The sequence below is a fragment of the Thamnophis sirtalis genome, unplaced genomic scaffold (assembly GCF_051295495.1).
Source record: "Thamnophis sirtalis isolate CommonGarterSnake01/CBP01778 unplaced genomic scaffold, rThaSir2_p1.2 scaffold_4, whole genome shotgun sequence".
Classification (NCBI taxonomy): domain Eukaryota; kingdom Metazoa; phylum Chordata; class Lepidosauria; order Squamata; family Natricidae; genus Thamnophis; species Thamnophis sirtalis.
In genome coordinates, this window is record NW_028261384.1 from 143,919 (window position 1) to 167,320 (window position 23,402).

Here is a 23,402-nt window from a genome sequence, read left to right on the forward strand (position 1 = left end):
GGGAGGACGCTCACCACCCTTCCGAGATCCCCCCCCCCAGGAGAGGTCTGGGCGCAACAGGTGCGGGAATTCATCGGTCCTCGCTCCGTTCGCCCCAAGTAGGCAGAGGAGCAGGTGAGCCCCGGGCGCTTCCTGCCTCGGAACGGGCAGCGACGAGGGGCTTGCGGGGCGGCCCATTCCCAAGGGAGGGGGGGCATACAAATGTCAATAAACTCTAAACTCCCTTCTCCCTCCGGCTCTGCGAGATGGAGGACGGTGGACGGAGCCACTTTTCTCCCCCCCCCACACACACAAAGAAGGACCACGGGGTCTGTGGGGGTGGCTGGCCAGGAGCTCCGGTGGGAAGACCTTGGCAAGAGGAGCCGTGGCCAAGGTGACTGCCGCTGCTTCGGGTGCCCTCGAGCGGGAGAACTCGAACGATGGGGAGAAATCGGGGGGGGGGGTCGTCAGCGTGCCCAGAGCCACGGGGTAGGAGGGCTCCCCGCCGGCGATCGGACAGCGAGCCGAGCGAGGAGGGCAGAGGGAGGACTGGCACCTCACCGGGCAACGTCCGAGGCACCCAAGCACAGACAAGCGACGCGACCCGCTCACCGTCCTGCCCCGGGAAGAGGGGAGCGCGGCCGGGGGAGTCGATTGGTGGGAGAGTCCCGTAGGGCCCCTCCCCCGCACCGCCCGCGGGGCAGCTGGTCCCGCCCAGCCCCACAAAAGGCCCTTGTGCGCCCGGCCGGTAATTGGCAATCATCAATCACCAGTCATAATGGCTGATGAGGCGGGAGGGGGCGGCGCTTCCCAGGGGCCCCCTGGCCGCTCCAGTGGGAACCCGCCGCTGCTCCCTGGCCCGGCCGCGGGGCGGGCGGCTCTGGGGGGAACTCAAGCGGAATTTGAGGAAGATGGATGAGCGCGGAGGCAGGGCGACACCCCTCCCCCCTCCCCTGCCATCTCCTCCCTCCTCGCCCGCCCGCCCGCCCGCCCTCTCTCGGCAGACAGCGCCAGCCAAGCGCCAGGGCGGCAGCGGGAGGAACGGCGCGGCGGCGGCTCTGTCGAAGGGCCCCGGCCGAGCGACCAGAGGCGGAAAGCGAGCGGCCGTGCCTCCGCCGGGGCTGGAGCTCCGGGTCACCCTGGGGACTCTGGCGGGGGGGCAGCCGGGCCGGTAAGTGCCGGCGGGGTCGGGGCCGCCGCCATGCAGAGGCCAAGTAGCGGCCAAGGGGCCGCCTTCTCCATCGATTCCCTGATCGGGCACTCGCCGCCCGCCCCGCGCTCCGGCCCGCTGCTCTACACCGGCTACCCGATGTTCATGCCCTACCGGCCGCTGGTGCTGCCCCACGGGCCGCTGCAAGCCGCTACCGGGCTGCCCCCGCTGGCCCCGCTGGCTTCCTTCGCCGGCCGCCTCAGCAACTCCTTCTGCGCCAGTCTCGGCCAAGCCGTCCCGTCCATGGTGGCGCTCACCACCGCCTTGCCGAGCTTCGGGGAGCCCCCGGACGGCTTCTACCCGCCCCAGGAACTGCCCGTGGCCGGCAGAAGCAGCGCGGAGCCCCCCTGCCGACGCCGCAGCGGGGCAGAAGAATTGGAAAGAGGCGACCTGTCTCCGGCTCGGGACAAAGGAGCCCCGGAGCCGCCGCTGCACTTCCCGGATCCCTTTCCCGGCCTGGCAGGTGGGTCCCTCGGTGGCGGCAGGTGGGCGGGCTGCGCGAGGGCTCCTCCAGCCGGTTGCTGCGTGGGAAGAACTTATATCGCGGAGGGAAAGTTTGTCTATTCACCGATCGGATATCCGGAGGGAGGGGGATCAGCAGGGGATGCGAACCGATCGAGCTTCCGGGGTGGATGAAGCAATCGCCCACCCTCAGAGTCAGCGGGGTCCCTTCTCCCTTCCCGTTGGCCAGCAGCCGCCCCCCCCCCCGGCCGTAATCCTAACCCTGTTCCCGTGCCTCCTTCGGCTGTGGCCCCCGTAGCTTTTGGCCCCTCTCTTACAGCGCTCGGTGCCCAAATTATGATCCGGCTGCCGCCTTTGCCCCAACCCGTCCGCGGGCTCCAGTCTCTTCCCAAAGGGCGCACCTGGGAGGAACCGGGCGCTCTCGGACGCCAACAGAGATTGCCCGGAAGGGTCCCTTCGGCTCTGCGCGCCTCGCCGCAGCCGCCACACCGAGCGCTTGTCCCGGACGTGCCGAAGGACCTCTCCTTCCTCCGGTGACAGAGATCTCTCGCGGGCCGGGGGCTCCATCCGGAAAACCCCGGGTCGGCGGGGAGGGAGGGAGCTGTCCCTGGTGCTGCGGAGCAGCCGAGCTGAGCCGCCCGTTCCCACCCGCGGCCAAGCGGAGCGCTCGCTTTGCAACGTTCCCTGCTCCAGAGGCCGGGACAGCGGGCTCTCTTCTCTACAAGCTGTTTCGGACCCTCAGCCCTCTTGGAGCAGCCGCCCCAACCCCCGCGTGAATCGGTCAACCTCGAGCTGTGGCGGCGCCCGTTGTGAAAAGAGGCGCGCGAAGCTTTCCTTCTGGGCTGGCCGCCCCCGAGACTCTCAGGGGTTCCGGACGGACGGAGAGCGGCCGCCGGACGTGATGCCTGCAGTGGCGGGTTTTCTGGTTTATTGCGGGGGGGGGGGAAGTTCGGGCGGGTCCCCCGTAGCAAGTCCCGGTCGGGAGCCTCTTTCGACCGTGGCGGGTCGGAGGGTCCTTTCGGTGCTTCTCCCTCCGAGAAGATGCCAAGAGAGTCGGGGCGATTGGCGGCGAAAAGTTGCAGCGACCGACGCGGCGCGAAACCACCCGTCCATCCTGAGAAGAGAGGCGGTTACTCCCGAGTAAATCCCGTTAAGGCATCCGGTGGTTTGGGGTCGCGTCTGGCCGGCAACATTTGCGGTACGAGAAGAGGGAGGGGAGCAGCCCGCTCTGCGTCGGGCTGCCTAGTTTGAGGGCGAGGAATCTGCGCCGCTGCTTCCCACCCTCCCTCCCTCCCTCCCTCCCTCCCGCCACTTTCCCCGCTTGGAGCCCTGCGGGGCAGGCGCAGCGCGGAGACCCGGGGGGTGCAGACATTCAATGGCCACACAGTCAAGGGATGGTGGAAAGGGACGTTCCCCACGCGTGGAGCGCCTGGGTCCCCATTGCAGGAACCTGGGGGGGGCACTTCCTGCATCTCAGGAGATCGGGGTCGCAGGGGGTCCGAGTCGCAGGGGTGGGGTGGGGGTTGCGGGACCCTATTGGAAGTGGCCAGAGATCGTTGGCATCCGGGGGGGGGGAGGCTACCACGCAGCCTTCTGGAGGCTTCGGACGAGGGGACGTTAGTTGTCCAGGACTCCTGGCCCAGAAGGCTTTGAACTGCAGCCCCCATCATCCCCAGCCCAGCAGGAGAGGCTAACCTGGTCAACCTTGCTAAGAGCAGCTTCAAAGTCTTCCCGTTCCCGGCATCAACCGCTGCCCGCAAAGGGGGCGGTCGGCCCGCGCTCCCTGGCCCTTCCTTGCCTGTGCGCCGCGCCAGGGCGGTTTCGGGCAGTCCTGGCTCGGGTCACCCGCGGGCCGAGCGGAGGGAGAGGATCGCGCTGCCGCCTTCCTCGGGCGCTTGCCTGCGAGTCCCGGAGCCGGCCCCGCTTTGGCAGCCGATTCCGAGCGCAGCGCCTGTCGGGCCCGCAAGGCCAACGGGGGTCGGGGATGACCGAGAGCCAGACCGGAAGGTGAAACAAAAGCTAAAAACCGTATCGGAAGAACGCAGCGAGCGACCGTTGGGGGCGGCGGCCGGAGACCACCTGGCCGAATCCCGCAGGAACCCTCCGAAGGAAGCTTCCTCTCCTCGGCGTGGCCGACAACTTGCCCGGCGTGGCCGGATTTCATCGGGTCCATTTATTACGGCGGGGCCGAAAAAAGCGCTTCGCACGTGCCCAGAGGCCGTTAGGTCACCCCCTGCGCTGCTGGGCTCTTCGCGGTTTCCACGGGGAACCGGGCGGAGAAGTCAGCGGGGAGGGCCCGGATTTCCAGACTCAGACAAGCGGACTCAAGTGGGTTCATTGGCCGAGACGGCTCGAATGACCCCGTCCCGTTCCGGCCTGAATCTGAGGCGGGAGCTCCCCGCGCGGCTCCCTGCTTTGCAGAGGCGTTTGGGCTGCGATTGCAATGCAGGGCAGGGACCACCCAGCGGAGGCTCTCGGGCCCTCGGGCCGCGACTGACCACCGCCGCGGATCCAGACGGTCTGTGCGGAAAGGAGGAACCTCGCTTCCGACGGAGGGTGGCGGTGACCAGGCCTCTTCCATCCCCCCCGCCCCCCCAGCTGGGTGCTGGGCGCCTCCCGGCCGGCTGCCTTCCGAGCAAGCCACCTTCCTTGGCGAGCCTCCTCCGCCCCAAAGCCCCCGCAGGTCATTGCTGGCGGTGCTGGAGCCGGAGGAGGGGTGGATTCAGCAACGGGACAGGAGGATGGAGTCCAGGCGGCCTCGGATTTCCTGGCTTCGGGAAGCGCGGCGGGAGAAGGAGCCTCTGGAAAGGGCCTCTTCCTGGCAGAAAGCCCAGACGGGCAGAGGGCAACCCCCGAAGCAGGCAGGCGTCCGGGAAGAAAGACCCGCTTCCTCGGACTGGCCAAAGCTTCCCCCCTCCCCATCCGACCTCACCGCAGGGCGCTTTGGGCCTGCAGCGCAAGAGGCTGCCCGGTTCTCTCCTTTTGCGCCCGGCCAGACGGGTTCTCCATCTGCCCAACGCAAGCGGCGACCAGCGGTCTCCGCCCGAGGAGAAAACCGGGGGGTTCGCCTGACCACTTTCCCCGTCTGAGCTCGGCGGCGGCTTTACTCGGGCGTCCTGCTTCGGAGCTGCGTCCGCACGGCTGCCCGCCTCCCCGGGACGACATCCCCCACCCACACACGCGCGGGAGTGGGACGTGTCAGCCGCGCCTCCTGCTCCTACCAGTTCGGGGACGCAGGAGCTAGGCAGCTTGGCCCGGGTTTGATCCGTGGGGCAGTGCCGCGCGCGTCGGGGTTCCTATTTGACGGGACGGTCCCTCTCCGTGGGGAGAGACGTCCCCTCTTCTCCTCCACGCGTTCCCTCCCCCCTCTCTCACTCTACCCTTCCTCTTCCACTAATATGACGCCCCTGTCTGTCTGTCTGTCTCTCTCTCTCTCTCTCTCTCTCTTTCCTTCCTCTTCCACTAATCAGACATGACTGTCTGTCTGTCTCCGCAGACGGCAAAGGCGCCTACAGCTCGGACGAGGAGAAGGCGGACGAGCGGGCGGGCGAGGCGGGCTGCGGCAGCGAGCAGGACAGCTCGGCGGAGGCGGAGAGCGAAGAGGAGCCGTTCCTGGAGGGTCCCGGCGGCGGCGGCGGCGGCGGCGTCCCGGTGCCAGCCAAAGCCAAGGCTAAGCGCGGCGTGGGCGAGCAAGCGGCGGCGGCGGCGGCGGCGGCGGTTCCTCCTGCCGCCTCTTCCTCCTCCTCCTCCTCGACCTCCTCCTCGTCGTCGTCGGGGGGCCCGGGGAAGAGCCGCCGTCGGCGCACGGCCTTCACCAGCGAGCAGCTGCTGGAGCTGGAGAAGGAGTTCCACTGCAAGAAGTACCTGAGCCTGACGGAGCGCTCCCAGATCGCCCACGCGCTCAAGCTCTCCGAGGTCCAGGTCAAGATCTGGTTCCAGAACCGGCGCGCCAAGTGGAAGCGCATCAAGGCCGGCAACGTCAGCGGCCGCTCCGGGGAGCCGGTGCGGAACCCCAAGATCGTGGTGCCCATCCCGGTCCACGTCAACCGCTTCGCCGTGCGCAGCCAACACCAGCAGCTGGAGCAGGCCCAGCGCCCCTGAAGCCCCCCCCCACGCCTGTACAGCCCCCCCCGCTTATTTATTCGTGTAAAGTCTGTACATAAGGGGCGCCCCCTCCCTCCCTCCCCCTTGTACATGAGCTCCCCCCCCCCACCGCGCCCCGACCCCCGTATCTGTTCCGTGCGGAATCGTGTATTGGATCAATAAATCTATTTTGTATGGACCTGCCACCCCGAGTGATCGACTCCCAGCGCGGTTGTTGCGGAAGAAGAGGGTGGGGTGAGGGAGGTCCGCCTGCCCCCCACCCCCATGCCCGCCCACGGTGGGACCCTTCCGCCGGCTGGGAAAGAGTCAGCGAAGCCCACCGTGCCAGTTTTCTGAAAGCAGAATGGAGAGGGGGGGGAAGGGGGGAAAGGCTGCCCCTCCCCTCCCCACTGGCTAACTATCCAAAGGGCCCCATCGGGGGTCCTCGCAGCAGCCGCTTCTTCACCCCCCTCCCCACCATAGGCACAAGGGCAGATTTCCCCAGTAGCACTCAGCAGGAGTCTGGAGACCCCCCAAAGCAAAGGGAGGCCGGCTATTGGGGGGGGGCAGCCATTGCCCCCCAAGGCTTGAAGGTCTCTGGCTAGGAGTCCAGTAGGGGAGGGCTGTCCCCGGTGCCCCCCCCCCTCCGCGAAGGATGACAAAAGTGACCGCAGAGGCCTCGGTGGGTTCGAAGCTCTTCCTTTATTCTGCAGCTTCTCTGCTGGGGGGGGGGGGGAGGGAAACATTCTCTCACACTTCCACGCAGAGACACACACACACACACACAGAACAGGGCAGCAAACCTTATTTACAGACTGTCATATAAATATTTCCAATGTACACTTTATACACAAGTGACTTGAAACGGAGGGGGGGGGTCGCTGGGGGAGCTCCGCCAGCATTGAAACCGCCCCCTCCGAATCCCCCTCCCCGAATCCCCACATCAGGCTGAGGAACTGCAGCAGGTCCTGGGAGAAGCAAGGGGGAGGGGGGACTGACCCCTGGAGTGGGGCTGGGAGGAGGAATGGGGGCAGACAAGGGGGCTCCTCAGCGCCCCCAGTGGAGTCCACTTGCCCTTTCTCTTGGGCTGGGGGGAGAGGACCCCACCCAAGAAACTCTAGTCCCTCTGGGCCCGCAAAGAAAGGTGGGGGGCCTTGGGAGGGGGTGGGGGGGCAGGACCGCTGGGCTCTGCCTTGGGTAGGGGGCCGTGGGTAGGGGGCCTCTCAGGGACTTGGGCCCCGCACAGGGCAGCCCAGTTCGGAGTGCGGAGTGCCGGAGGCGTTGTTGTTGAGGTTCCGGCGAGGGAGGCTCGGGGTCAGGCTGCCCACGGGGGCTTCGCCGGGGCAGCCGTGCTGCAGCAGCATCTCCACGCACTCCTGGCTGCCGGCACGGCGCGCGTAGCCGAGGGGTGTCAGGCCACGGGCGTCCCGGCTCTTCACGTCCACGCCGTACTGCAGGGATGAGAAGGAAGCTCGGAGGAGGCCCTTCCAGTGCGGGTGGTGTGTGTGGGGGGGGGGGGCAGGGAAGACTTTGGCAGTGTTGGAGGGAGGGGGAAGGGGAGGGGGAAGGGCAGGGGGGGAGGGAGGGGGTGTCTTCTTACCCAGATGAGCAGCTGGGTGAAGACCACGTTGGCCATGGCGCAGGACAGGTGCAGGGCCGTCCGGCCGTCCCCGTCGCCGTAGGTCTCGTTCACCTCCTCCTTGGAGCCGTGGGCCAAGAGCAGCACCACCGTCCGCAGGTCGTCCTCCACCACCGCCCGCAGCAGCTGCTGCCCCAGGGGGACGTCCGAGTGGGGCAGGGGGGCCAGGAAGAGCTTCTGCTCGTACTTGGCCCGGATCCAGCGCTCCTTCTCCTCCCTGCAGACGGGGAGGGGGGGAGGGAGGGGAGGGAGGGAGGCTTGGGGAGGCGTCCGGAACCCCGCCTGCCGCCCTCCCCCAGAGACCCCCTGCTGCTATCTAGAGTCCCCAGCTGGAAAGGCCGGGACGGAGGAGGAGGAGACGGGCACCGTGGAAATATCGCGGCCTCCATCTCTCACACACAAAGGGGGGGGGGATCGATGCTGCCGGCACCCGGCTATCTGCCTCCTATTCTATCCATCTCTATCTGCTCAGCCGCTCTCCACTGAGCACGCTCGGGCTCCCCCGCCCCGTCCCCTGACCCCCAGGCCAGCGCTGATAAGTCCCCGTCAGAAAGGCCTCTTGTCTGGGTGTCCGGATGAGTGAGTGACAGGCCCGGCCAGACAAGGCCGAAGCCCTCCCTTGGGCCGCCCGGCTGGGGCCCGCCTTAACCCTTTGCCTTCCCATCCTGGGCAGCTGGCTGATGCCTCCCCGTCCCCCCCCCCCATGCAGAGGGCCGGAGCCGTGTCTGTGTGTGTGTGTCTGTGTGATTCATGGACTCAGAGCAAAGGAATGGCCCTCCCGTCGCATCCCCCACAGGTGGCCAGAAGAAGGGGGCGAGCAGGACAGGGCCCACTGCTGCCACCAGAGGCAGCCCAGGAGGGCAACCCAAGGGGCAGCAAGAGCAGCCCCCTCCCCCCACTCTGACGGCCACCATCTTTGGGAACATCAGCCGAAAACGGCTCTGAACGGCTGGGCTGGACGGACAGCCAAGGGATGGACGGACACCGCTGGGGGAGCAGTCCTGCCGGCTGCCTCAACACCCAGCACTGCCCAAAATCTCCACAGAAAATCCTCCCCCTCCTGGATGAAGAACAGCCCCCTCCCCACCTAAGCCCGGAGCCCCTTTCTCTCCGCTGCCTCCCCATAGCCTTCACCCAGCACTCCCAGCAGTGGGGAAATGTAAATTTTTTTTGCCACCGGTTCTGTGGGCGTGGCTTGGTGGAGGGGGGGGTCATGTGTCTGGGTGGGCGTGGCCAACCTTTCCCCACTTTTTAAAACATCTTTTTTTTCCTGGCTATTCGCCCCAACCGGAAGGGGAAAAATGCTTTAAAAAGCAGGGGGGGGGGAGGTCCGATGATGTCCTTGGAAGCCTTTTTTTAAACTGCCGGTTCACAGAACCAGCGACCATCGTCCTGAGCAGTTCAGCCGAACCGGGAGGATCTCCAGCAACTGAACTGGACGCTTGAGGTTGGGGGGGGGGGGAGCCCAGAAGGTCCCCAGGCTTAGAGCTGCCGTCCCGCTTTTGAGAGCAAAAATTGGTTCTCAAAAGATGATGGGCAGACCCAAAAATGGGGGGGGGAAGGAGTCCACCCTGGTGGTCCTGATAGGGAAAGCAAGACTCAGAAGTGGACCCCCCCCCGCCTCCCCCTCCCGTGTTCTTTCTCCAGGGAATCCATCGGCTGCCCAACAGGGAGACCCCCCCCCAATTGACCTCTCTGCCGTGACTTCCACCACCACGGGGGGCTTCCTAACAATCCTTAGATGCTCTTTTGAGTCCTCCACTTCCAACCGTTCATTTAGTGACTGTTCGAAGGTGACTGAAAAAGCGACTTATGAATTGTTCACACTTAACGATCGTTGCGGCCTCCATGTGGCCACAGGATCTGGCGCCTGGCAAGTGGCTCGTATTTATGACAGTCGCCGTGTCCCAGAAGGGGGGGGTGTTCCCCCGTTTTGCGACCTTCAGCCGAGCAAAGAAGCCAGATCCGCTTAACGACCGCCTGATTAAATGGACAGCTGCAGGGATTGGCTTAATAACAAATCTTGTGACGGGAGGACACCGTGATGGTTGTAAGTGTGAGGACTGAGGGCAAAGTTTCAGTGCTGTCCGGACTTCCAACCCTGTTGAGACCCCCTCCAGCCGGTCTGTGTGTGTGTGTGTGTTTCTTCTTCCCTCCTTTTGGGCAAATGGCCTCTTTGGGGGGGGGGGGGGGGGCTACGGTCTGTCCGCAGGGGTCTCCAGCCGAGCCCCTCCTCCCCAGAAGGAGTCCGCCTTCCCTCTGACCCTCTGCTGGGGGGGGGGCTTAAGAGACCCCACAATTCACACGGCTCAGACTTTCTGCCACACACCACATTTTCCCTCTTTCTATTTTCCCCAAGAATTCAGTTTAATTGCCCACCGATTCCTGCCACCCTCCCCCCGCCCCAAATTGAGCCCAGAATGTAGGCTGCCAAGGGGGAAATTTCTGAAGTGACTTTTCTCCCCACGGTCGTTAAGCGAATGACTGCAGTTCTGTAGCTGGTCACCTGGTTGTTAAGTGAGTCGGGCTCCCCCCTTGACTTTGCTGGTCAGAAAGTTGCGAAAGATGCCCGGCCTGTCGTAAGTATGAAGCCAGTTGCCAAACGTCCCAATAGAAATCATGGGACTGCGGGGGAGACTTCAACGGTCGTAAAGGTGAAAAATGGTCACAACTCCCTTTTTTCAGTACCGTCGTAACTTCGGTCACTAAACGAACTGTCGTGAAGCTGAGGACTGCCTGGATACAGTACCCTTCCTTCAAGGGCCGTACGGCTTCCCCCTCCAGTCTAAGTTTCTGTCCTGGCCGGGTGGCACCCGCCTCCGTGCACCCCCGCAGGCCCCGCCTTTCTCCTTCCAGAGCTGCCCCCCCCCAGCCCCTGGAGTTGCCCTCTGCCCCCTCCCCTGCTCCAGGGGGAGAGCGGGGCTGGAAAGAGGCGGAAGGCCAAGGCGGCACGAGCCTGGGTGGGGCAGGGAATGGGCCCGTGGGGAGGGTGGGGAGGGGACCCTCTCCTACATCCTCCCCTCCTTCGCCCAGGGTTTCCTCCCAGCAGAGCCAGCTCCAGGCTTCCCTGGGCAGCACCCAAGGCCCCTCGTGGGAGGGAGGGGGGTGGGGGCAGGGAAGGGCGGCCGTCCGGCCTACCTGCAGCTCTCCGGGCCCGGCTTGGAGTAGCTCTTGGTGGCCCCTTCCCAGACCGAGTTGGCCAGGGCGTTCCCGATGGCCGTCATGACCGTCACCAGCTCCAGCGGCCAGTCGTCCAGGTCCAGGGAGCGACGCGCGAGAGGTGCGTGCCCAGGTGGCGGTGGATGCCGGAGCACTCGATGCAAATGAGGGCCCCCAGGTTCAGGCTGGCCCAGTCAGGATCTGGGGGGGTGGGGTGGAGAGGGTCAGCCCGGCTGCCAGGACCCCCTCCCCCCCGCTCAGGTTTCCTTCCCTGCCTCCAGATGCCCCCAAGGGAGCCCCTCCACTGGGGTCTTTCCGGTCCCTCCCCATCCATCCCTAGCCTTGGTCCTCCCAGCTTCACCCTGGGATGTTGCCCAGCTGCCCATGAGTCTGGAGATCCCCCCTCTGTTCCCCCAACTCCCCCAGCCCTGCCACCCGCCCGCCCGGAGGCCCTCGGCCACCCCACCCCCGGCTACTCACTGGCCGCATCGCAGGTCTACGCAGAAGCCGTTGCCCCGGACGGTGCGGATGGACTGGAGGGCGACCGCGTCGCTGTGGCTGCCCAGCCGCGACTGAAAGACAACGGAGGTCAGGCTCTGCCCGGTGGGCTGGGAGGAAGGAGCCCCCCCCACATTGAGCCCCCGGGGGCAGACTGAGAGGGTGGGGTCCTCTGGTGGATCTGCTGGGCTGAGAGCCCTGTGGCCGGGATCACAGGGGCAGAGCCAACAGGCCCAAATGGTGAGCTGTGTCCTGACACACACACGCACACACACACGCGCTCGCACACACACAGACCTTGTGCTTGCTGCTCTCGCAGCCCTGCAGGCTGGCCAGGATCTGGCTCTCGATGGCTGCACCCACAGCTCCCGTTCCTCGGCCGTGGAGGCCTCAAAGAGCCACGACTGTCCAGTCAGGGAGACCACGATGAACTCGAAGCTCTCCTCTTGGTCTGCAGGGGGGAGGGAGGGAGGGAGGGAGGGGGCGGCCTCAGTTTCCCCACCGGAGCTCAGAGTGCTGCGTCCCCACTTCTTCCGCTCTGCCAGCCCCTTTGCCCCGAGGACAAAAGAAGACCCGGGGGACCCTCCAGCAGCCCCCTCCCCTCTCTACTGCAGAGGCCTCGCCTGAAAGGGGCGGTGGAGAGGCGGGGGGTCCGAGGCCCAGAACGCCTTCGGAAGGGCACCGAGGCTGGTGGCACCAAGGCACCGATTTTTAGACCAGTTTTAAGAAGTGCACCATCATTTCCCGGGCTCACCCGTCCCTTTCCCGATCGCCATGAGGGCAGAGCTCGCAAGGGAGGCCAGGAGACCACCTGGCCCAGCCGAGGGTAAGTGCCAGGCAAGTGCCAGGAAGGCTTCCGGGCTTTCCGACGGGGCAGGCGGAGACGGAGGAGGCCCACTGCAGATCCACACACACTCCCCTTTTCCCTCTGTGGCTGGTGCCTCTCTCTCTCTCTCTGCCCGCCTCTGGAGCTGCCCGAATCCTGTCCTGAGCCCAGTTGAGCCCTGCTGGCATCCTGGGCAGCCCTTGGTCTGTGCCTCCCGCCCCACTCCCAGGGTTTTGGGGAAGAACTTGGCTTGCAGGATGGCGGGCCTGGGGGACGATGGTGGGGTGGGCCGGGCTGGGGAGTGGGGGGCTGCCCGTGCACCAGCAGCACTTCATTACGCAGCCCTCCCCGTCCCCCCCCTCGCATTGCATTCCTGGGAGCCCAGGGGCAACCCCCCCCTTCAACTCATTAGCTCGGTGACTGACCAACTGAGAAATTAGAGGAACATTTGTGTACTTTGATGGGAGACGGGGGAGGGTGGCGGAGCGGAGAGGGGCAGCGCAGCTCAGGACTTGGCACTGGCGAGCACCCCCCTCCCTCCCCAGGTGGTGGCCTGGATGATGGGGGAGCGGCGGGCAGGCAGAATCGGTGGGCAGAGGGAGGAAGGAGGGGCTGGGGGCAGCCGTGTCGCCTGATTCTTCCTGGATGGTGCTTCACGGAGCGAAAGCCTCTTGAGGGTGGCACTGCAGCTCGGCTATGGCGGCCACCACCGTTAATGGGCATTCCACCAGCGACCTCGTCTCCCACGCTGCCACGGCAACAAGCCCTCCAAACGAGGAGGGAAATTAGCGGGGGCACCGCCAAGGAAGCAGGGAGAGCCAGGTCAAGCGGCCCCCGCCGGCCAAGGCTGCCACCTCGGGGCACTTCCCGCAGTGTGGCGCCCACGGGCCATCCTCACACACCACTCCCCTGGATCTGCGTGTGGGATGTGTGGGATGTGTGGGGTGTGTGTGTGTGTGTGTGTGTGTGTCTGTGCCGATGTCTGCCTGGCGGTGGGTCCCTGCAGGTCCCACTACCCCAGCCTGTAGGAGGGGAAAGGAGGGTCAGGGTTGCCCCTCCCCTGGCACAAAAGGCTTGCCGGGGACTCTGCAGCCACCGGGGGGGGGGGGTTGGGGGACCTGCGTGAGGCGGGGGCCCATTTGTTAACCCTCGCTCGGCTGCCGCCTCATTTTGCAGCTCATTAAACCCAATATTCGCAACCTGTATTAATGCAGTGGGACCCCCCCCCCCTGCCCTTCTTGCTTTCCCCACCCGGCAAGGCACGGCACGGGGGGGGGGGGGCAAAGCCACGGGAGACTGTGGAGGGTGGGAGAACAGCAAGAGCCCCCACCTCCGCAGAACGGAGGGTGGTCCATTGGGGAGTGGTGGCCGGTGGCCGAGGAGGAGGTTGAAGGGGGCCCCGCCCAAAGCCCACCCGTGGCAGAGGAGATCCAGCAGGACAGGACGGAGGGAGGCCGTCAGCCGGTCCTCCTTGGCAGGGTGGGTGGGAATGCCTTCTGCCCCCTTCCCTCTCTTTCGGGCCCCACTGGCTGTGCCCCCAGCTTTGATAGCCCTCGGAGGCTCTTGCAGATGATGCCAGCCGCCCCCCCCCCCAAAAAAAACACCCAAGGCCAGGGGCATGTCAACTGGCGGGTGGATGCAGCCACTTTAAAAAACATGCCCATGGGAAGAGCAGAGCCTCTGTGTGTGTGTGTGTGTGTGTGTGTTGTGATTTATGACCCTTCAGAGCACGGAAGATTCATGGCGCACCCCCTCCCCATCTGATTAGCTCCTAAGTGAGAGAAAGGGGGTGGCAATTCATCCCCAGGCCTCGCCCGCCCTCCTCCAGGGTGCCAACTTTAGGCTGGGGGCTGCCAGCACAGCCCTTCGCCAGCCCAAAGCCCCGGGTGGCTTCCCACCGACGCCCCGCTGTCAACGCAGCTTGTTGGGTCAACGGGCGTTGAATGGAGTCGTTTGAACCCGGGAAACCATGCACTAGGCGGCTCCTCCCAGAGACCCCGGCGACTGTGCCGGGGGAGGCTCACAACCCTCACTGGCGACACTTTCAGCCCTGTCGGTGTGAACCTCCCTCCCCTCCCCCCTCCCCGGGCTGCCTCCCAACCCCCAGGGAGAGCTCGGACGCCGTCGCTGGCACAGGCCGGGGCCACCGGGCAGAGAAGGGGGAGGACTTCCCAGGTGCCCCCGCCCTGGAGCCCCGGCCTGTGCCCGGCTCCTCCCACCAGAGGCCGCTCCCTGCGAGCTCACCTTCAGCCACGCTGCCCGCCCCGTGGGTCGGCCCGTACCCGTGCTCTTTTTCCGACGGTGCTTCTTCCGGTTGGCATGAGGGGAGGGCGGCGGCTCCAGCTTGGGGCTTGCAGTGCTGGAGACGTTGGGGCTGGAAGTGAGGAGAGTCGCTGGCACCGTTGGCTGGAGGGGGGAGGGGAAGCAAAGAGTCAGGCCCCACCGAAAGGCTCCCGCTGCCAGCCAGGGCCTCGGCAGACACCTGCCAGGGCGGCGGAGAGACACGTCGCTAGCTGCCATGCGCCAAGCATATCCTCAATCATACTGTTCCTTACAATTAATAGCAAGAATTAGAAACAATCAGGGAGCTGGCTAATTACTGTCAATTAGAGTGCACTAATCAAGCTCGATCACACCCGCACACCCGTGCGCACGCACGCACACACACACACACACACGCCGCCACGGCTCTCACCATTAAATGTCAAATTTCATTAGAGACAGCAACAAAATCAGAACGCTGACATTCACTTCCAGCCGCGGAGAGCCAAGTGCCTCCAATCAGCGCCAGGAGGAAGCCGCCCCGCCAGGGCCGACGGGGCCCAGGGCCCCCCTCCCAGGGGCAGAGGGCAGGGGAGGGGGAGCCAGCACCATCCTTCCACCAGCGCTGTCCTCTCATCCCCCCCGTCCCCGGCGAAGTCCATGTGCTCAAAGACGGGAGGGGGGAGGGGGCGTCAGTCCTTCCCCCACGGCAGTGTTGGGTGTGGGTCAAGCCCCCTGGGGGCTCCTAGCAGCCCTCGCCCCACTCCGAGCACCCAGGAGCAGGCAGAGGGGGCCAATCCCACCTAGCCTGGCCATGGGACCCCCAGCAGGGCAGCCGAAGGGCACCTGTGTGGGTGAGACAGAGAGGGAGAGCAGCCACGGAGCCTGAAGGGCAAGCCCCTCCCTCTCCTGGCTGCCCCTCCACCGGCACCCCAGCACTGGGGCTGTGCTTATGCAAGTGAATTGGGGCCCCCAATGGGGAGATCCTCCACTGGCCTTTGGGGTCAGGGCAGGAGAGCCCGGGCTGAGGGGGTCTCCAATGCTTCCCCAGTCTTTTGGGAAGGAGGCAAGACCCCGCCTCCTCCAGACTCCTAACCCACATTCACCAGCTCCCACTGAAGCCCAGAGTGGCTCTGCTGAGGGGGGGGGGGCTCAATTCCCAGCACAGAATTCCCCCCAGGGAGCCTGCAGCTCTCTCCGGCCACTGGCAGCTCCTCCTCCTCCCTCCTCCATCGGCCGGCCCGGCCTCCGAGCAGGGCAGGCGTTTCCCAGACGGCTGCAGGACCGGCCGGGCCCCTCTGCCCTGGCTGCCTGTCTCCTGCCACCGCCACCGCCGCCGCCCGCTCCCTCGCCCGCTCGCTCTGCCCCATCAGCAGTAACAGTCTGATTAATTCGCTTCCAGCAGGGAGCTGATGGGCCAATGATGGAGGCGCTGCGCCAGGCGCGCTGAAATTGATAGTTTTTCACAGTTACAAATGAGGAGCCTCCCCCAGCTCCAAATGGCGTCGGCGCAGTCGGACTCCGGTAATGATCATAAAGAGGCTCTCTTTAACTGCGAAAGCCCCTGGGAGGGGGGCGGGGGCGGCTGCCGCGCTAATGAGAACGACAAGGGGGCGAGGAGGCATTGCGGAAAGGCGGCTTCGCTCTTGATGTGCGTTTAACGGCTTTTTTACTGTGCCGGCCGAGCCAGGAAGCACCGAGTGATGGATGCCGCACAGAAGCATTTATTTTCCAATTCGGCAAAGTGGCTGCGTTGGGAAATGTATGAATTATTTTAATTCACTCAACTGTCCTGAAACGGGGAGGCGGGCGAGGCGAGAGGCAACGGCGGTGGGGGGGGGGGCTTTGGTGTGCTCGGCTCAGCCGCCTGCCGGAGGGTCTCCTGGCCCTGCTGCCCTGGCTTTGGAGGGGCTCAGCCGCCCCCCTGCCTAGCGTCTGGGGCCAGCCTGGCTCCTCCCTCTGGGAGGATTCGGAGAAGGCACCTGTGCAGGCTCCCGGAGGGGGGAGGGGGAGGGAACAGGCGGCTGAGGTCCAGCAGTGGGTTGCAGGCGGGTGGGTGGGTGGCACCGAACAAAAGGGGCACCCTGGGAGGAGGGAACCTGGCACTGGGCAGCCGAGTGGGGGCACCTGAGTCGCCTTCCTCCCCAGAGAGCCAGCAGGGGCGCATCCGTGCCCCACTCCAGCCCCAGACCCACATAAAACAGGGGGGCCATCCCAAGGGGACCACTAAGCCGAGGGTTTTCTTCGACTGGGAAGCTCAAGACGGGCCTCCGTGCAAATCCCCCCTTTTCCCGACGCCTAGAGTCTCCTCTCCCGCGGACACGCCACTCACCCACGTGGCCGTGGCCCCGGGCATCGCCACCGCTTCGCTCCACTGGTCAGCACTGGAGACCCGGAGTAGGACCGCTGGTGATGCCGCTGCCTCCGGCTTCAGGCTGAAGGCGCCCAGGTTGGTGCCGCTGCCCGAGCGCTCCGAGTGCAGGGAGGTGCTGCTGGCCGAATGGGGGGCACCTGCGGGAGGAAGCCAGAGAGACAGGCTAGCGGCTGGCCTGCTGCCCTTCCAGCCGCCCCTGGGAGACCATGCTGGGCTTCGGAAGAGCCTTCGGCTCAGCCTCCCCTGGCAAAATCGGTGGACGTGGGGGGGGGGTCGACGGGGGCGGCCTCATCCTTCGTGCCCCCTGCTTTCTGCCAGGATGTCGGTGGCTCGGCCTCGGAGGCCACTTAGCAGGAAGCAGGAATCGGGGCCAAATGGGTCCCACAGGGCAGCCGTTCGAGGGCTTTGGGGGAACCAAGACAGGACTGGGAAGGGCTGGACGGGCAGCGGCAACAGGCGGCAGGGGGCTCCAGCAGCCCCACGGAAGGGCACGGCCTGCCTAGACAGGGGTTGCCACAGGAGAGGAAGCATCCAGTCCGACCTGGGGGGAGAGGGGGGGCAGCGTTTGACTCCTTGGAAGCCAGGAGACGGTTGCCCCGCCCGGCTGCACACCTGAAAGGCTTTGCTCACGGGGGGGGGGGGAGAAGGTTAAAGACGGAGGGGGGGCACTGCGGCTTAACGAGAGAACGAGCCCCCCCCTCTCCTTCTCTCCCCCTCACTTAAGCCTCTTCAGGAAGGCTCCTTCGGAAAGCTCAGCCAAGACCCCACCCCCCAAATTGGCCTCCTGATAGGATCTGCCCTGGGACCCCAACCTTCTCCTTCTCCGGGGGGGGGGGGGAGGCCCACTGACCTAGGAGGGGAGGCCTGCGAGAGACCCTTCCCGGCAGTTGGGGGGGGGACCCCACTCCAGCCCCCGCTCGGCCCTTAGCCCCCCTGGTTCTCAGGGCTGCACCGATTTGCTCCGCTGGCCGCCCCCCCCCCCATCCAGGTTCAGCGCCGCAAAAACATGTGTAAAACCGTGAGACCGACTCTGCCTCTAATTAGCCCTTAATTTACACGACAGGCTCGGAAGGGTAATTAGCCAGCGCTCGGCTCCGACTCCCCCCCCGCCTCCCCTCTCTCCCTGCCGCCCCTGCCAGGAGGGCAAAGGGAGCCCCCCCTCCAGCTGCCCCCCCAGATGCGGGAAGCAGGCCTCCCTTCTGCATTGGGTTGGACAAGCTTCTCCCCCCCCCAACCCCCCCCCAACTGCCAACCTCCCTCTCCTGAACGGCCCCCTCCCCTCTCTAACCTGCTTCTAGGCCCAGTTTCGGTGCCCAGGAAGTGCCCCCCCCCACAAAGCCACATTCCAGGTGGGACCAAAAGGCCCGCAATGTGGCTAGACCACATAGAGGGCAGGGGAAGGAAACCCCTAGCAAAACCTGGGTGTGTGTGTGATGGACCCGCACCAGCTGAGGAAAGGGAGGGAAGGGCCTAGCCAGGGGGAGGGGAGAAGGGAAGCAGGCTGGGGGGGGGGGGGGAGAGCCGAGGTAGCCCCACCAGAGCCATGGGGCAAAGCGGCTGGAGCAGGGGAAGTGGCAGAAGATGGGGGGGGGGGCTCCCTTGTAACCCTTTTAAGGGGCAGCATAAAGAGCTCCATTGCCTGGGTCCCAATGGACCCAAGGAGGGCCAGCGTCTTCCATTTCCTGGGCCCTCCAGAGGCCATCAAGAGGGGCAGTCCTTCCGGGCTCCCTGGTGGAGGAGAGCAGGAAACTGGCATAAATCAGGGGTCCTGGGGCGGAGCTGTCGAGTGGGGCAAGCCAGAGGCGGCGCCCACCGAGGGGAGGCTGCTGTGCCCGCATCCCAAACCTTCCGTGGTCCCGGGGCAGGCAAGGACGAGGCACCCGGCTGTCTCAGGCTGCGGAGAGACACGGAAGAAACAGTGCTAGAATTCCCACGCTTGCAAGTTCCCAATGGGGCATCGCGAAGCGTCTTGCAGAGGGTCCCGCTAGATGAACTCTGGGGGACCCGGCAAGCCAAACAGCCAATGGCTCTGCCAGATGCCAGGCAAGAGACCAGCGGGAGCCCTTCTGCCACGAGCCGGGGTCCTCGCGGGCAAGAGGCCGAGGGCAGCCACAAGGGAATGTGGGGAACACTCAGGAAGTTGGGGTGGGTGGGTGGGTGAGGGGCAGGCAGCTGGCTGAGCAGGATGGGCTCCTCCCCCTCCTCCTCCTCCCTGAGCCAGCCAGGAACGGCCGTGAGAAAGGGGGGACATGTGGGCAGGGAGACCCCCGGGCATCGGCAGGGAGAATTTTTACCCTCCCTCCTTTTAACGCTGCCTCTTCAGAAAACCTCGAAAGGGGCTTCTTGATTCCAGATGCTCTCCGGGAGACCCCCCCAAAGTTTGACGAGGGGAAGAGGAGGGGGGAGCCCAGAGGAAGGGTCACAAGCCTGCCATGCAGCTGGGCAGGAATCCCCCCTTGCTGTCTGGATCAAAAGACTCACTGCCAGGAAGGGGCAGGGAGAGGGGCTCGTCCCCCCCCTCCGCTTCACCTGGCAGAGGGTGTGGCCCAGCAGCTGGGGGGGGGGAACTGTTAGACAGGGCTGAACCCCCCCCCCTTCGCCTGGGAATGGATGGCAGGGAACCCACCTGCAGGCTCCGGAGAAGGGAAAAGGCAGGAAAGACCCCCACCCCAAGGATCACCCTTCACCTTGATGGCAGGGCAGAGGAAGGAAGGGAGGGAGGGAGGGAGGGAGGGAGGGAGGGAGGGAGGGAGGAAATAGAGAGAGGAGGGAATCTGATTAGTAGAGGAGGAAGGAAAGAGTGAGTGAGTGAGTGAGTGAGAGACAGAGAAAGAGAGGGAGAAAAAGAGGGGGATCTGATTAGTGGAAGAGGAAAGAAGACACACACACACACATACACAGACAGAGCAAGAGAGACAGAGCGAGAGAAAAAGAGAGGGAGGGTCTGATTAGTGGAAGAGGAAGGAAAAAGTGAGAGAGAGTGTGTGAGAGAGAGAGAGAGAGAGAGAGAGAGAGAAAGAGAGATGGGATCTGATTAGTGGAAGAGGAAGGAGAGAGAAAGGTGATCTGATTAGTGTAACAGTAAGAAAAGAGAGAAAGAGAGAGAAAGAGAGGGAGAGAGGGAGAGATGGGATCTGATTAGTGGAAGGAGAGAAAGAGAAAGAGAAGGGATCTGATTAGTGTAACAGTAAGAAAAGAGAGAAAGAGAGAGAGAGGGAGAGGGGGAGACAGAGGGAGATCTGGGTCCAAGGGAGCCATCGGGGACTGAGAATCGCTGAAAGCTGCCAACCCAGAGAACCCAAGGAAAGGATGCTGGTTTTGTTCGTGCCCAGTGGACCAATGGATGCCACCTTCCCTCTGCAAGGTTGACTTTCTCTTACTTCTAAACAGGCGGAGAGAGCTGAGGCCGTGGGGTGGGCCAGAGGGGACCCCACCCCCATCCAGGGCATGCAGAAGGAGGGAAGGTGGCAAGGCAGGAGGAGGGGGTGGGGGCAATGCTGCAGGGCAGGCTCTGCCTTGGTCTTCAGGAAGGAAGCTGGGCACCTCCTGTCCAGAGGGGGTGGGGTGGGGAGGGGGGAGCCAATGGGTCCAGTCCTGACCGGCAGAGGGGGAGCAGCCCCTGTCGCCCCACAGACTGGCAAAGGCCGCTCTCAGAGAGAAGGATGAGGTGGGGGCCCCTCCCGAGCAGCTCCATCCCCCCCTCCCCAATCCCTGCCCTGCTTCAATGTCATCACCCCCGTGGTGCCGAGCCAAGGCGGGTGAGACCCGGCCAGCTTTTGCTTTGTTAATTCTCCCCTCATTACATTTGAAATTCCACAATCAGTGTGCACTGTAATTGTCGAATTTGATGCTAATGATTAATGAATTAAACATGGATCCATCAATTAGTCCTTGGAGAATAATTCTGCATAAAGCAGCGGATAATGTAATTACAGTAACAAAGATAATGAGATGTTAACATCCACGGAGCCCGACGTGACAAGATCACAGCAGGCAGGGCAAAGCCGCCGTGGGGGGGGGGAGCCGAGCGCCCGGGCTCTCTGCCCCTGCGGCACTAAGGAGGGGGAGGGGGTCGAGGGGGGCACAGGCTCGGCCAGTGCAAAAGGCAGAGCCGGAGACCTTACGGGGGGGGGGGGGGAGCAGATCTTGACCTCCTCCCTCCAGCCGTGCCAGGGACCCCACCTCCTCAAGCTCTGGAAATGGGGCTGAAGGCTTAGAGAGGTGATGGGGGGAGAAGCGGAAGGAGGACTGGCCTGCTTCCCCCCCCCCACACACACCGGTCTGCCCCCCCCCACAGTGTGACCCGTTGCCTGCAGGTGCCGAGTTTGTCGTATATATTTTGCCAGCAGTTGGGAAAAAGGCCAATCGACCGGTGAAACCCCACGGAGGCAGCCCGGCACACGCCCCGAAGAACTCGGCCGGTGAAGGCGCAGGGGGCAGGGGGTCGGGGGCAGGGGAGAGAGGACGGGGAGGGGCATCCATTGCAAGGAAAGCTCTGGGAGGGGGGGAGGGGGGGAGGCGGGGTGGGTGGGCCGCCCTCCAGGACCCAAGGGTTCCACAGGCCCTCGGACTGGCCCCAGCCGGACCCAGGGCGGGTGCTGCTGTGGGCTGGGGAAGGAGCCCCCCCCCTTCCCCACCCAAGCGCTGGCTGTGTGCGCCTGTTTCTCCGCCTTCTTCTTCCGCAAACTTCCCAACTTCAGAGGGCTCCTCGGATGCTCAGCCGTAATGGGGCTTTAATGCTGGTGATTTGCATTTAATTAGACACGGAAAACTGTTAATAGAGCCGCTCGTCTCCTCCTCCTCCTCCTCCCTCTCCCTCTCCCTCCACTGCGCCTCCTGCCTTCCAGATCCCATTAGGGGAAGGCTGGGCTGCCAAAGCAGGAGGAGGAGGAGGAGGAGGAGGAGGGGCGCTTGTGGGGGGGTGGAGGGCCCTGTCGCCACTGTCCAGCCTGCCCAATCCGGCCAGAGCCATCTCCCGCCAAACCCAGCCTCGAGGAAGGTCAAGGCTCCCCCTCCCGGTCCCCACAGCCCTGGGCCCTTACTGGATCCGCCGGGGAAGGGCAGGGCACTCCTCTCCTTGGCCAAGCCGTTGGTCTTGGGGCTGGCACTGGGGGCCGAGGCAGCGGGGACGGCGGTGGTGGCTGCCCGGGGGAGCCTCTTGCCGGGCACTTTTACTGTCGTCCTCAGCAAATCGATCTCCTTCCCGTGGACGTTCTGCATGTAGTCCTGTGGGGGGTGGGGGGGGACGACAGAGGGGGCAGGAGGGAAGACAGGTCGGGTCGGCCCCAGCTTGCTTGCTTTCAACCACCCCGCCCCACTTCGGGCTCAGAGACCTGGGAATACCTCGGCCCCCAGGCCCACGACCGAAGGGAGGGCTGGGAAAACCTGCAGTGGTTCCCCCTGGGCTGGCTTGGCGAGACCCCCTGTAGTTGGCCTGGCCCAGGGAGTCCCGCTCCATCGTCCCCCGCCTGCAACGCCCCCAAGCAGGTCCTCCCTCCCTCCTTCTCCCGAGTCCCCCTTCCAGGGAGCAGCAGGGAAGCCTTCCCCCCTCCACAAGGACTTTCCACGGTTCCCCCCTCCCGTGCCAGGTGCGTCCCCCGTACGCCCAGCCCGACCGGGGAGGGTTTCCCTGCCTCAGCAGAAGCATGGTTGTGGCTGGGCGCTCCGGCAAGGCCGCCCGCTGCCGCGCGCAGAGTGCCACCCCTGCCATCCAGCTCGGTCACCAACGTGCCGCATTTACTGCCGTGCCATAAAACAGCAATTTCTTCCCAAGCCTCCTCGCTAATTACGCAGCCAGTTCTCTCATTTCATTTTATTACTGGAATTAACAACGAGTTCAAAGCGTGGAAAGCTATTAAGATGTGTGATTAAGCCACATTCAATTAGCTTCTACAAACAATTTAATTGATGTTGCAGATAGAATTAACAGAAGGTGATTGTGTGAATGGCTCCAGTGGCTGCAGAAGGGGAGGCGCTTCCTGGCACTGGGGCTGCCGCCACCGCCGCCACCACCAACGCCTCTGCGTCTCCTCGGCAGGATGGAGGGCAGAGGCGGCGCGGGGGGGGTCCCACGTCATGAGGATCTGATCAGGGGGCATGGGTACCCCCCCCTCGCCTCATGTGCGGGAGGGGGCAGCAGTGCCAAGGTGCAGAAAATCTGGAACCGGCTGTGGTGCCACCCTGCCCTTTAGGGGCAGAGAGGAAACTCCTTGGCACAGCCGGGGCTCAGGCATGGGGGAGGCACCCGGTCTGGCCACAAACTCTGGTGCGCAGCCTTGGCAGAAGCCCTCAGCAAAGTAAGAAAGATGGGGACTCCAACACCCGTCGAGGCACGTCCTCCCCCCACAAAGACTCACGTGGAGGCTGGGGTGGTAGGTGAGGACTCCGTTGTCACAGAGGGTGACGTACTTCTTCTTCCACTCCTTGTTCAGGGACTTCCCGCTGCGTTTCAGGAGCACTCCCTGGGGACGAAGAGCGCCGGACATCAACAGGACCTCAGCCAGGTCTCGCCTCCCCCGCCGGGCTCTCCTGTCCCAGGGGCCCCACACCAGCCCATCTCTGCCCCACAAGCGCTTGAGCTTTGTCGGAGACGGCGTCCCCCAAAACCGAAGCCTGCGTCCACTCCGGGGCGCAGGAGATGGGGGCACGCTCCCAAGAGGTCCCCTGGGTCTTCCAGCAGGAGGCAGCGTCCATTCCTGTCCCATTCATCGCCCCAATCCTGGATCCAAGCCAAGGAGTTGCCTCAGGACCGCAGCTCCAGGGGGTTCACCTTCCTTCTCACCGGTCGATCGTGCTGAGGGAGTCCCCTCCCCGGGGCAGAGAAAGGCCGCTGCCAGGGGGACCTTGATGCTCAGCCCACACACTTTGCGGCATCTGTGCAGAGATGTCCCCTGCCCTGTTTCCTCTCATC

The 23,402-nt window shown here is 64.7% G+C and overlaps 2 protein-coding genes across 2 annotated transcripts; one reads left to right on the forward strand and one right to left on the reverse strand.

Annotated features, from left to right (window-relative positions):
* Positions 1 to 1,432: 1,432 nt before the first annotated feature.
* GBX1 (gastrulation brain homeobox 1) lies at positions 1,433 to 5,752 on the forward strand. Its single transcript, XM_014068701.2, has 3 exons — positions 1,433 to 1,652; positions 5,148 to 5,270; positions 5,346 to 5,752. The coding sequence occupies exons 1-3, from the start codon at positions 1,433 to 1,435 to the stop codon at positions 5,750 to 5,752; spliced, it is 750 nt and encodes a 249-aa protein (XP_013924176.2).
* A 676-nt stretch (positions 5,753 to 6,428) lies between these two features.
* Positions 6,429 to 23,200, reverse strand: LOC106550753 (arf-GAP with GTPase, ANK repeat and PH domain-containing protein 3). The gene is given in 15 exon segments (XM_087712203.1): positions 6,429 to 7,185; positions 7,335 to 7,590; positions 10,512 to 10,644; positions 10,647 to 10,733; positions 11,013 to 11,025; positions 11,027 to 11,104; positions 11,328 to 11,383; positions 11,386 to 11,481; positions 14,101 to 14,124; positions 14,127 to 14,241; positions 14,243 to 14,338; positions 16,451 to 16,629; positions 21,535 to 21,718; positions 22,849 to 22,953; positions 23,060 to 23,200. Coding segments are annotated over 15 exon segments (1,791 nt in total). The 3' UTR covers positions 6,429 to 6,957.
* Between the last annotated feature and the right edge of the window lie 202 nt (positions 23,201 to 23,402).

Excerpts from the sequence above, each read along its gene's own strand:
- GBX1 (XM_014068701.2), top strand. The coding sequence starts at position 1,433 with ATGGTGGCGCTCACCACCGCCTTGCCGAGCTTCGGGGAGCCCCCGGAC. Across the intron at positions 1,653-5,147 it reads TCCCTTTCCCGGCCTGGCAG|ACGGCAAAGGCGCCTACAGC; the intron begins GTGGGTCCCTCG and ends CTGTCTCCGCAG. Across the intron at positions 5,271-5,345 it reads AGAGGAGCCGTTCCTGGAGG|CGGCGGCGGCGGCGGCGGCG; the intron begins GTCCCGGCGGCG and ends TGGGCGAGCAAG.